The 12,184-nt window shown below is 43.5% G+C and overlaps 1 protein-coding gene across 9 annotated transcripts in view; it reads left to right on the plus strand.

Annotated features, from left to right (window-relative positions):
- The first annotated feature begins 9,628 nt into the window (after positions 1-9,628).
- Positions 9,629-12,184, plus strand: part of ZNF75D (zinc finger protein 75D) — a 60,255-nt gene continuing 57,699 nt past the window's right edge. For 4 of the 9 annotated variants that reach the window (XM_036226804.1, XM_036226805.1, XM_036226806.1 and 1 more), the window contains exons 1-2: positions 9,629-9,861; positions 11,297-11,823. In XM_036226804.1, coding sequence (XP_036082697.1) covers positions 11,377-11,823 — 447 coding nt within the window. In that variant the 5' untranslated portion in view covers positions 9,629-9,861; positions 11,297-11,376. Of the gene's footprint in view, positions 9,962-11,296; positions 11,824-12,184 lie in introns of those variants that run through there. The other 5 variants (XM_016123571.2, XM_016123573.2, XM_036226807.1 and 2 more) reach the window with 4 other exon arrangements.

Below are 12,184 nucleotides of genomic sequence, written 5' to 3' on the forward strand. Positions count from 1 at the left end.
AGGCCAGGCATCACTCTGTTCTGGGATTCACAACCTGTCTTGAATCTGTTCATGTTTCCTACCCTGATAGTATTTCTGTCCATTCCCAGTCTTTCAACACTTCACCATTTCTCTGCAGTGTCACTTCATCCAGTTAGGTAGGAGTGTGTATCTGGGGAGAAGCACCCGGGAGAGCCTAGTGGTTGAAGTGGGATATGATCGGAGCCATGGAGTTATCAGGAATGGAGTCAGGCACATCTGGGCAGACCAGGGTCTTGGGTGGAGGAGTGAGGCAACAGGGCAGGGATGATGGTCAAGTAGTCCAAAACCCTACAAGTACCCCTTGGGAGTTGTCATGGGAAGGGGACAGAAATTCAGTGGGAAGGAATGGAGCAGGGAGAGAAGCAGCATCTACAGTACTCAGGTTTCCAAGAAGTAAGGAAGCAAATTTTCTACATGTTTAAAATATTTCAAATTTAAAAGTTGGAGGATGAATTAAAAATAAAAGTTGAGGGATAAGCTAAAGACAAAGCATTGTACTCGGGTTGGTAAATTCTCACAGGGTCATAGATGAACATTTTTGAAACTGCTTTACATGTACACTATTTAAGCAAATAAGTTAATGGATGGTAGATGGTGGTAGCCAGATTTCTCATTTGTGGTGAATGGAGTTATAATTATGCAAGAAGGGACAGCGAGAGTGATTCATGCAGGAATGAATCAGAGTTTGAGACACCAGTATAAAGTCACATTTATTTTCATATAGATACAAATGGATAGATGTAGAAATATTTATGGATAGCTGCACATGCAGCTCTGTATATTATATTAGTGTCCTATTGCCACTGTAACAAATTACTACAAACTTAGTGGCTTAAAACTACGAAAAATTCTGTTAGATTTCTGGAGGTCAGAAGTCTCTAAATTCAAGTAGGGACATGTTCCTGCTGGAGGCTTCAGATGAGAATCTGTTTTTTTTTCCTTACCCTTTTAAGTTTCCAGAGGCTGCCTGCATTCTTATGTTCATGACCCCTTCCTGGCATCACTCCAACTTCTTGCTTCCATAATAATATCTCCTGCTACTCACTCTGTTTCTCCTATCTGCCTTTTTAAAGGACTTGCGGTATGTTAAGGGATTTGGGGGGTGGCTGATAAAGGAAAAGACAAGACCATGAGAGGCAGGAATTAGCACTCAAGCTTTATTTGAACAGAGCTTGGACAGGGGTATATGAGAACGGAAGTCCCTCCCAGCAAGAGATCTTCGAGAGGCAAAGGCATAGGGCCACCACACGGATGCAGGACAGGGCAAGGGAATTCCCAGGGCAGAAGGGGAAATCAGAGAGGGAACTTGATTGTCTAGGCAAAGTCCTTCAGCAGCGTAGTGGGGAGTCTCTATGTCAGATAGCTCCAAAAGGCAGCAGCGGTTTAGGATGTTTTGTAGCTATAGAATTCGACTTATCTGTGGTTAGCAGATGTTGGGAAAAGTTTTGTGGAATGTGTAAAGTAGGTAGGCTCCAGATGGCTTTAAAAATATGGGAGATTTTTTGGACTGTATTAAAACAATTTGAATTTGGCACCAGTGGGCTTTGGTCTAATGGCCCTAGCCTGCTCTGAAGAAGTAAACAACATGGGGACTCATCGGGAGGATCTCTTCCCTCACATCTCCTAGGGAAACAAGCCTCCAGATTTCTCTCCGTCGGCCCTTCTGGATGAAAACTTCACTTCCCCTTAGGGTTGATGGCTTCTCCCCAAACCTTCCTGATGGAACCCATGCTCACAGGGCCTGTGGATTAAAAAAAAAGTGTGAAAAAGGGGAGTAGGGGAAAATTTACCGGGACAAATCTCAAAACGTCTAACAGCAGGTTTGAAATCGAATGCTGGTGGCAAGGGCGCTCCCCGGTGAAGATGTCCCATTTCCTGAAGGGGCATGCCCAGCTCAGGAGGACCATACCCTCCTCTGGCAGGGACCCGGGAGAGACTAGGGCCTGCTGCCAGTCAAGGCTGGAGGAGACCAGTTCATATAACCCAAATATGATGGAAGCCCCTTTTCCCATGTCCTGGGGACAGCCACGCCCTCTGGCCACGAGGGACTCACCAGGTTCTCCCAGCTCACCCAGTGCGGTACCCAGGGTCGCAGCTGCACAGTGGACTGCATCTTTGAGACCCACAGACCAAAGTGTCAGAGCTGTCTGTGGTGGGGCCGGAGATGGGCTCCTTAGTGTGGACTTGGTAACTCCGCCGCCAGCTCCTTGGTGACTCAGCAAGGCCACTCATCTTCACAGAGGGCCCAAGTACCTTCACAGGTGGATGTGGCTAGTTTTCAGTACCAGGCACTCCTGGGGCCTGATGGCAGCTCCCAGAGGAGAACGGCTGCTGCTGCTCAAGTAAAGGAGCTTCCACCCTTCAGAGGGTTCCTTTTCCAGGAGGCTGCTGGTCCCATGAAACCCTCAGGCAGCTCCTGGTGCTTCGCTGTGGGTGGGTGGGTGGCTTTGGCTGAGATGCACCCATGAAGCATATCCTGGACCTGCTGGTGTTGGAGCACTTCCTGATTATCTTGTCCCAGGAGATCCACAGTAGGGTGCAGAAGCTGCAAAGAAGCTGTAACTCTTAGAGCAGAGGTCCCTAACCTTTTTGGCACCAGGGACTAGTGTTCCTGGGAGAAACTAATGCCTAATGATCTGAGATGGGGCTGAGGCAGTGATGCTAATGCTGGGGAGCGGCTGCAAATATAGATGGAGCTTTGCTTGCTTGCCCACCAGTCACTTCCTTCTGTGCAGCCCGGTTCCTAACAGGCCACAGATCAGTACCAGCCCATGGCTCAAGGGTTGGGGACCCCTGTTTTAGAGTAAATGCCAAGAGAGCTTGTGAGACTGAGGGAACAGGTGAGAGAGACAGGTTTCATCTGTGGTTGGCCCTGAGGACTGCGACCTCACGAAGTCTTACTTCCCCATTCCATTGTCTTGATTGTCCTGAATAGACCTTACTTGGCGAAGCCATGTTTTTCATAGTCAAGTCTGTAACTTTCATCCTCCAGATTTCCCAAGTGCACAGCGTGAACAGTGGAGGGTGCCTGTGTCCACAGGGAGGCAGTGGCGCTGCTGCAATAGTGTCAGCTCTGCAATAGTGTTAGATTGAAGGGGTTCAGATCCTGGCTCTGCTGGCTGCCCACTAGCTATATGACTTTTGGCAGGTTACTATTCCACCTTGGGCCTCAGTTTCCCCATTAGTTAAATGGCTTCTAGGATTGTTTTGAGGATTAAAGGGAGAGCAGCATGTAGTACATTTTGATCCCATTGCTGGCACTAGTTAGTGCTTAAAACTGTTAGCCAGCCCGGTGTGGTGCCGGGTGCCTGTAGTCCCAGCTGTTAGAGAGGAGCGGTGAAGCTGGCCCCAGGTTGCATTAACTACTAGACCTCATCTCCAAAAGAGACCCCAAGCTGTAAAGGAGGTAAGTGAGGAACAGTTATCTGGTCAGGTGGCAGGGAAGAAGAGCTTTGGAAGGGTCTCACTGACATCAACAGGATAGACCACAGCTGCTAACAAGAGAGAATTTCTAAAGTTAATGTTCCTGAATATGGAGTAAAAGACCTCAGAAATGGTAGTTAGTGTTTTTCTGGAGGAGGGGGAATTTCTTAGTAGAGTCCCTCTTTTAAATTATTTTCTTTTTAATTTTGACATTGCTATAGATTAACATGCAGTTGAAAGAGATAAAGAGATTTCCTTTACCCTTTACCTAGTTTTCCTAATGGTAACATCTTACAAAACTATAGTATAATCTACTTCCAGGATATTGACATTAATAGTCTGGATGCAGAAGAGTTCATCCCCACAAGGATCCCTCCTGTTGGTCTTTTGAAGACTGACCCATATCCTGTCCCTGTCTTCCACTCCTCTCTTATCCATTCCCAGATTCATCACTCCTGACAATCAGTAATTTCTTCTCCCTTTCTAAAACTTTGTCATTTCAAGAATGCTTTATAAATGAGAATGGCATCCTCACCTCTGCCTCTGGTGCCATCTTCCCCTGAATTCTCTCTCACCCTCTCCTCCTCTGAACCTATCAGTACCTTTCCATTTAAAGTTAAGCGCTCCAAGGATCCTAACAGATCTCAAGTTTCATTTGTTCCCTGGACTAAAGCTCAATTAGGAGCTATTGTTAAACAATTTCCTAAGTTAACTGAAGATCCTTACAAGTTTTCCGAGAAATTTGATATTGTTATTCAGACCTATCGACCTGGGTTTTCTGATTTATATCAGCTAATCCATAGGCCAGTTGATGAAGGCCAGGTTCTCTATTGGATGACAATTGCTGATAGAAACATCCCAAAAGGGATTTAGAAAAATAAACCTCTATTTGGGGGGAAGAAGCTAGAAGACTAGCTTTAAGTAATTATAGTAGCTATCCCAAGGTCTGTTGATTGGAGCAAAATTCAGACTTGCTCACAAAAGTCTGACAAATCTATTTATGACTATTATAAATGACTTTAGGTCATCTGCTTGGGTAACCGTTAACTCTGTGTGTTAATGGACTGAACTGAGATCTTTCCTTTTTAGTTAAAAGGACCAGGCTAGAATGGGAAACCATGTCCACCCTAGATTTGGCTAATCTGGGTAATCAGCTGGCTCATACTCTACATGAAACGCTTAGAAGTAAGACTGCCAAGATTTTTAATTTTCAGCCCTGACAAATGAAGACCCTGTATGAAACCAGAAGACTCCAAGCTTCTCTGCTTTTACTGCAAAGAGCCAGGACATGCAAAGTTAAGCACTTTAGGTGTTTTCAGCCTTCTAACCAGCCTTCTCACTGTCCTCATAATTCCCAATGATAGGGCTCTGAGGAACTACTTGGGGTTTTCCCAGTCCTCCTTCTGAATTGGGTTGATGAAACTTGTTTTCAAATTGCTAATTAATCTATCTCTGTCCTTATTGACACTGGTGCTGCACTCTCAGTGCTCTATCCCACTGATATAAAAGAGCCCCTGCCTTGGAGTAACAGAACAGTTCCAATAGTAGGGATTTCAAATAAACCTCAACAGGTTCCTGTCTCTGAACCTATTCCTTTTTGCTTACGCCCTTTAAGAGATACGCACCATTTTCTTCTTAATTCTTCTGCCCCTATTCCTTTATTAAGCTGAGACTTCCTAGAGAAGTATCATACCCAAATTTCTTTCATCCAAAATGGGGAAATAATCCTAGAATTTGATAGTAGCTGTCAGAACAGCCAATCAGTTGAATAACTTTTCAACATTTTTTTTAATTTTTTCCCATTTCTGATGGTACAATAGCTGAATCAGGGAGCATTGATCAATTGTCCCTAGTGAATAAACTTCCATCCTCCTTGTGGGCAAAATCTTCAACTGATATTGACAGAATCCACAGTGCACCTCCTATTAAGAAAAAGAGATCCTTGAAAACCTCTTCCAAGAATTAATCAATACCTCTAAAGTAAAGAAGCCTTTCAAGGAATAAAGCCCATAGTAGATTATGTAACTCAGAGCCTTATTATTCCTTGCACTAGTCTCTGTAACACTCCCACTTTACTTGTGAAAAAGCCAAAGGGAAAAGGATGTAGGTGTTTCCAGAACCTCAAAGCAATAAGCAACATCGTTATCCCCTGACACCCTGTAGTTTCTAACCCTCATATGCTGCTGGAATCTATTCCAACTGGAAGTAAATTTATTCTGTAACTGACTTACACAGTGAATTCTTTAGCATTCCAGTTCATGAAGCCAGTCAATACCTTTTTGCCTTCACTTGGAAAAGAAAACAAATTATCTGTACAGTTACGCCTCAGGGTTTTACTGAAAACCCTTCTTATTTCTGAAAAAATCCTAAAAGCTGATTTGGATGATATAACTTGCCTTAAAGGTTTTACTTTGTTGCAATATGTGGATGATTTACTTCTTTGTTTTTCTTCTCAGGTCTCCTCACAAGAAGACATCTACCTGTTCGAACATTTGGTGTTAAGGGGACATCAGGTCTCTAAAGGAAATTTAGTTTACCAAACTCAGGTTCAATATTTGGGACACCTGATATAGGACCAAGGACTACACCTGGATCCAGATAGGCTTAATGGTGTCCTAAGTTTCCCAAGGCCCAACACTAAGCATCCATTGTGAGGCTATTTTGGGGCATGTTGGCTATTGCTGAAATTGGATCCCAAATCTCTCTGTTATGGCAAAACCTTTGTTTGTTTTCCTAAAGAATGACAGCCTTGACCCAATTTTATGGGAAGAATGAAAATGCAACATAGCCTTTAAAGCTTTAAAGAAGAGTTTAAAAACCCGCTTGCTCTTTGGCATCCCTATGATCAGATTCCCCTTTTCCTTTTTGTACATTAAAAGGAAGGGAATAGCCCATTACTGGACTGAAGCTTTCCTTTATAGGCAAGTTACCACTTCTTTGGTGGCTAAAGTCCTGTGAGAAAAGTTTATCCCTACCTGGGGAACTTCTCTCGAACTTCCTAGTGATCCAGGAACCCTTTTTACTGGACAGATGTTTCAATAAATCTGTTCTGTTTGGCCAGTTTTACAGCATTTTCATTGAGCTTATCACCTTTAATCCTTAGCTTTAGTCAAATGTACTAATACATTATTAAGATTCAATTGGCAAAATTTGTAGAAACCCTCCAAATACCTTGGCCAAATGCATTGTTGTTGGTCCTTTTAAAACTCAGATCCACCCCCTTTGGAGTTCATAAACTCTCACCTTCTGAGGTAATTACAGGATGCCCCATGCATCTGACTCCTGCTGGTCTCGATCTAAAGTTGATAAAGGGAGACATATTTCAATATCATTAATGCCTAATTGCTTCCACTGAAAATCACCATTCTTTGGTTGAGCAATCTTTTCACAGTACCCTCTAAGGAGATGAGAACCCCAAATACCACACTCTGCAACCTGGAGATTTTATTTACTGTAAAAGCCACCTCCAAAAAGATTCCCCCCAGTCTCAGTAGAAGGACCTTATCAGGTACTATTGACTAACCTTGTGCTGCTAAACTCTAGGGTGTTGGATACATGTGTCATATCTAAAGAAGGCACCAAACCCTGATTAGAACTTCTGGTGACCTGAATCTAACAGTCAAAAATTAAAACAGGAGGCCTCTAAAGGAGATAGCTTCTCCAAAATGGCTCTAGACCAGGCCCGTACAACTGCCAGAAGGTATGGGGCATCAGGATCCCACCAAGAGGGTCCCCTCCAGGGACATGGAACATGGCACACATTGTAGGAGACTAGTGGAAATGTGGACTCAATGGATAAAGACTTCTTTTCTATGTCGAAGACAGGCATTTCTGACTACAGCCCTTTCCCTTAAATGCTCCACAGGAGGCATTCCTGGAGCTAATGTCCCCTTACCTAGGATCAGTTCAGTGTCTGCCAAGTGACCCAGTAGCCTCAGACTCAAGCCTCAGTTGCCAGAGCATCAGGAAGGGATGTTGCTGAAAAGTTGCAAAAATCAGACCAATGAAAAACCAAGCATCACTCAGAGAGTTGGAAAACTCAGGATTATTACATTGGCAGTCCCAGAAGAGCTAGTGCTCTGAAGATCTAGAACTTATTTGGCATGGGCTGATTGATTAATTTGTCCTCAGATGGTTACAAAGTGTGGGAACTGCTAGGAGGTATAGGCAATTATGTTTGTTGCTTAGACAGAACAAGCGAAAGGGAAAATGAGCCTTTAGTTAACTAATTTCCAGTATGGCCTATGCAGCAAGTGTATCTACAGAAGCAGAATAAAGAACTGATTAGCCTTTTGAGTGAAAATTCCTCTTCAGGGAGACTCCCTAGGTTTATACATGTAGAATCCAGTGAAAACTCCCCATCACTCCCCTCACACTCATAGCATCCCAGGATACTATGCTTGCTCTAAATTTTTGACTCCTGGAAATTTCAAGGCAGCCATTCTTCTGAATTATACTTTCTATTCTTCATTATTTCCTTTAGGTTCTTCACCGAAGACAACAGCGTGATTAATTTGTTGTTTGTTTGGAGTATGTTATTTCTTTATTTGGCTTATTAAGAGATATTACCTTGTATGCTATTGGCTTGTGAAATTCCCACAGTGAATTTGTGCTAAATGGCTAGGATTCTAGAAGAGTTTTTATTTTTATTTTTCAAAAAAAGTTTCTTTAATCAGGGGTTCTCCATGCAACAACTGTCACAGAGTCCCCTAAGATACTTTCTTTTGTGTTTAATTTTTAAGACATTACATTAGATAATCAAGAAATACATGTCATAAGTATTTGCAACTTACAACACAGGGATCTGATTTTAGTCCTATAACAGCCATATAAGTCAGTTAACCAAATATTCCATAAATAGGCCTTACAAATGAAATCCTATCGAAGTTTTACATTACTCATCAGTTCGAATGATAATGAGCTCAAAGTTTAGAAGTTTTTGAGTTAGTGAAGAGTCACTACGCAAACCAAAATCTTGAATAGTCCTCACGAACTCTCAGTGTTTACAGTCTAAATGTCCACTTGCTGTAGTTGCTTCTCCACATGTTCTTATTGATGAGGGTCCAGCGGAGACACCCCCCCCTCCCGCCTACTGCTGGGCTGCTGACTGCTTATCAAGGACAACAGGTGTACAATGATGACTTCCTGGCATGACTTGCTTGATGTTTATAGCAAAGCAAGTTTTTTTCTTTGTCATGAACAAGTGGATTAAAACTAAAGTCATAAACAAGTGAGTCTGAAATCATAGTAAATCTATACACAATAATATGAACAAGTTTTGACCAACTGGCTCAATGTTAGGTAAACACTGAAAATTTGGAGATGCTGACAACAGAAGATACTCAAGTTCTTAAAAAGTTCATTTGTCCAGAGGACTATGCTAAGCATTACAGGATATATAAGCTGAACCAAGGTCCCTATCCTCCAGGAAAGCATAATGTAGTAGAAACAGTACAGGATATAACAACAGGAGAGCTAAATTCCTGTCTAACATCTGCCACTGGTAATCTACATGATCCTCAGTAAGTCTGTATGTGCCAAAGAGAAATATAAATGGAATCTATATCATGAGGTTAAAACCTAACACAGTAGTAGTTGAGGACATGCCAACGAACCAGAAAAGTGTTTTTAAAAACATAAGGGGCTCTGGTTCCTGATCTAGCAAGAAAAATCACCAGAACTAAACTGCCTCTTATTCAAGGAGGCTCTGGACAAGCCTAGCGATGACTTTGGGAGTGGCGGCCCTTACCGGGCACGGTTCCCTGCAGAAGAGGCCTCCGGTAGCAGGAAAGCGACGCAGGAACAATCTGGACGAATAATACTTCGCTCAAGCAGGGGATATGAAATCGTGGCACCCTTTGCCGGTAGGGTACATCTCTCTCGTGTGATGAGTGGCTTACTGGGCTCCTCTAGGCCCCCAGCAGGCCTGAATACTCATTGGCATTAACTTTTGTTTGTTTGTTTGTTTGTTTGTTGGCATCCAGGGCTGAACCGAAGCAGGCGGCCAGTTCTTCAGTGATGAAAAGGACCCGCGGGGGTGATTCCTGGCAGGCTGAGCTAACTGCACAGGTGGAGGAAGGGAGATAAATGGCTGGGCGTGGCTGTCTTGAAGCCACCAGAAATGTATCTTCCTGTTCCGGTCAGGGGCCTGTCCACAGACCGCGACCCCAAAATGAAGAATTGGGGTGTGGTCTACGGGCGGTAGAGGGATCCGGTTGGTGGCGGACTGATCTGCCAAGCACTGTGCGCTCCCGAGTCTTGGAGCTTCATTCGCCAAGGAGCGCGCTAACTACACCGCCTCTTGGACTGACGCAGGCGCCAAGCGCTTCCTCCCCAGAGCAGTGGGGAGGCGTGGCGACTTCGTAGTCGAGTGAGGAAGAGGGAAGTGGCGTCCACAGAGGCCAGAGCTGCGTGGAGGTAATCAAGAAGCCTGATTTTTCCTTTGGGTTTGGTCAGAAGAGCCCAAGAGATACGGGCCACATGTGCCAGTGCAGCCTTTGGGGGCAGCTGCGTGACGGTGAGGAAAGGTGGGAGGACGGAGCAGAGGCATTGCCAGGCGGTGGTCGGACTGAGAGCGGGCGGGACCTGTTCTTAGCAAGGCGGGTACTCAGGCCCCTACTTACACATCTAACCTTTGGAAGCAAACTTTTTGTACCCTGTGTGCAGATATCACTGAGGGATGCCGCCGAAGCACACTCAGAAGTTGCCCGCAGGCACAGGGCTTATGGACGCCCGTGTAGCGAATTAATAGTGGTGGGGGATGGGGCAGTTATGTCTACCACTGCACCCAGCAAAACTTTACCGTTTCCACTCAAAAACATTAAGCTTCTGACATAAAAATATGAGAGGTGTCCCTGTACTTCCTGAGCCAGGGTAGGCAGCAAAGAACCAACTAGTTTTTGAATACCATTGGCATCTCTGAAAGAATTTTTGTTGCTCTTTCTGCTGCATCACCTCAGGAAAAATCAGACTCTCAAAGCTGCCCTTAGCCTTGCTTAAAGATCTGTATGACTCTGTAAAGTAAAGAGGAGTACCTTTACTAGACCCGTCCTGTCTCAAGAACTTTAACCATCACAATTTCTCTTGTTTGTTTTATAATCTGACATTTGACTATCTTATACAAAATGTTAGGTTTTTCCAGTAAAATAAGCAGTAAGCAAGAAATTTAATACACAGGTACAAATTTGCACAGTGCCCTTTATAAGACTTCCCCCAAAGTACCAACAAAAAATGTTGAGGACATCTGGTTGCTTAGTTGGGAGATATTTGCTAAGAGGAATAAGGTTACTTTTTCCATGATTACTTTCTGATTTTCTTGTCTTGGTTCTGCCAGTGTTAATGCAGTGGAAAGGAGACTATATCATATGTTCCATGAAGTAATGGTTTTAATCTTCATAAGATAATGAACGACATTGAAGTTATTTTCCTCCTGACTAAAGATAAAAGACTGGGGTGATCTTTTAAAATTTAAAGAAACTCAAATATACCCTATCTGTGAAGATGGGACAGGAAATGCACAGATTGGGTGTTGGATAGTCTCAAAGGTTCATTTAGCAAATGCGTGCCTTTTTTTTCACTCACCAACCTTTCCTCAACTTTTAACAAAAAGTTATCAAGTGACATCTGTATTCTCTGAGTTATGTTTGTCTTTCAAAGTTGAGTAACAAAGGAGAGAAATATATGTTCTGAAGTAATCTGTTATCATGACTGTCCTAATACTTGGCAGTTGATTTTAAGAAGGAAGCAGGACAGGAACTTTTCTGTTTATTCTTCTCTGATAATTATAGATACCAAGTAAATATGTGTCATGTAACTTTCATTTGATGTGTACTTTTTTTCCTTTCTCCTTCAGTACTATCGAGGAGAAGACCCACACATTGGTTTTGAACCAAACCTGACAAGGCCTCAGATGTCAAAGGTGGCACCTGGAGGATGTCACACATAGGAGAAAAACTGTTCCTAGAGCAAATGATGATGAGACATCTGAACGTGGATGCATGCTTGTACCCACATTTGGAGGCTTTGTGGGAGACTAAGGGGTCTGTGAAAGAGAGCACCTGTCAGAATAAGAAATCTAGCCCACAGAAAGACAGTCTTGGTCCGGAGAGTGCTCGCCAACACTTCCGGAACTTCTGTTATCATGAAGCATCTGGACCACTTGAGGCTGTCAGCCAACTTCAGGAATTATGCCATCAGTGGCTAAAGCCAGAGATACAATCAAAAGAACAGATCCTGGAACTGCTGGTGCTAGAGCAGTTCCTGACCATTCTGCCCAGGGATACCCAGAGCTGGGTGCAGAAGTATTGTCCACAGAGCATTGAAGAGGCTGTGGCCTTGGTGAAATGCTTTCAGAGAGAACCTGGTGGAATAAGCAGCGAGGTGAGAAAGATTCTTTGTGTATAATGAAATAGGATAAAGGTAGCTATGTCCGGGTCGAGGGCGGGGTGGAGATTAATTGAGGAATGAGATGGACTAGGTCATGCTTCCATTGCTCCTTTAGGATAACTATGTGGGATCAGAAATCACAGACATGCAGCAGTAGTCTACAAATTTTGGAGCTCCTGGCAGTTTTTCCTGGCTTACGGAAAAAATGCATTTTGTCCTCTTTAGGAACAGTGCAAATTTAGGGTGGTGGGCCTAGTCTGGGATGGCCAAGGAGACAGGACTTGATTTCTTAGAAACAGAAATTATAGGCAAGAAAGAGTTGAGAAAGGGAAGGAAAATCTGAAAAAAAAAATAG

The sequence above is a fragment of the Rousettus aegyptiacus genome, unplaced genomic scaffold (assembly GCF_014176215.1).
Source record: "Rousettus aegyptiacus isolate mRouAeg1 unplaced genomic scaffold, mRouAeg1.p scaffold_m13_p_9, whole genome shotgun sequence".
Lineage (NCBI taxonomy): Eukaryota > Metazoa > Chordata > Mammalia > Chiroptera > Pteropodidae > Rousettus > Rousettus aegyptiacus.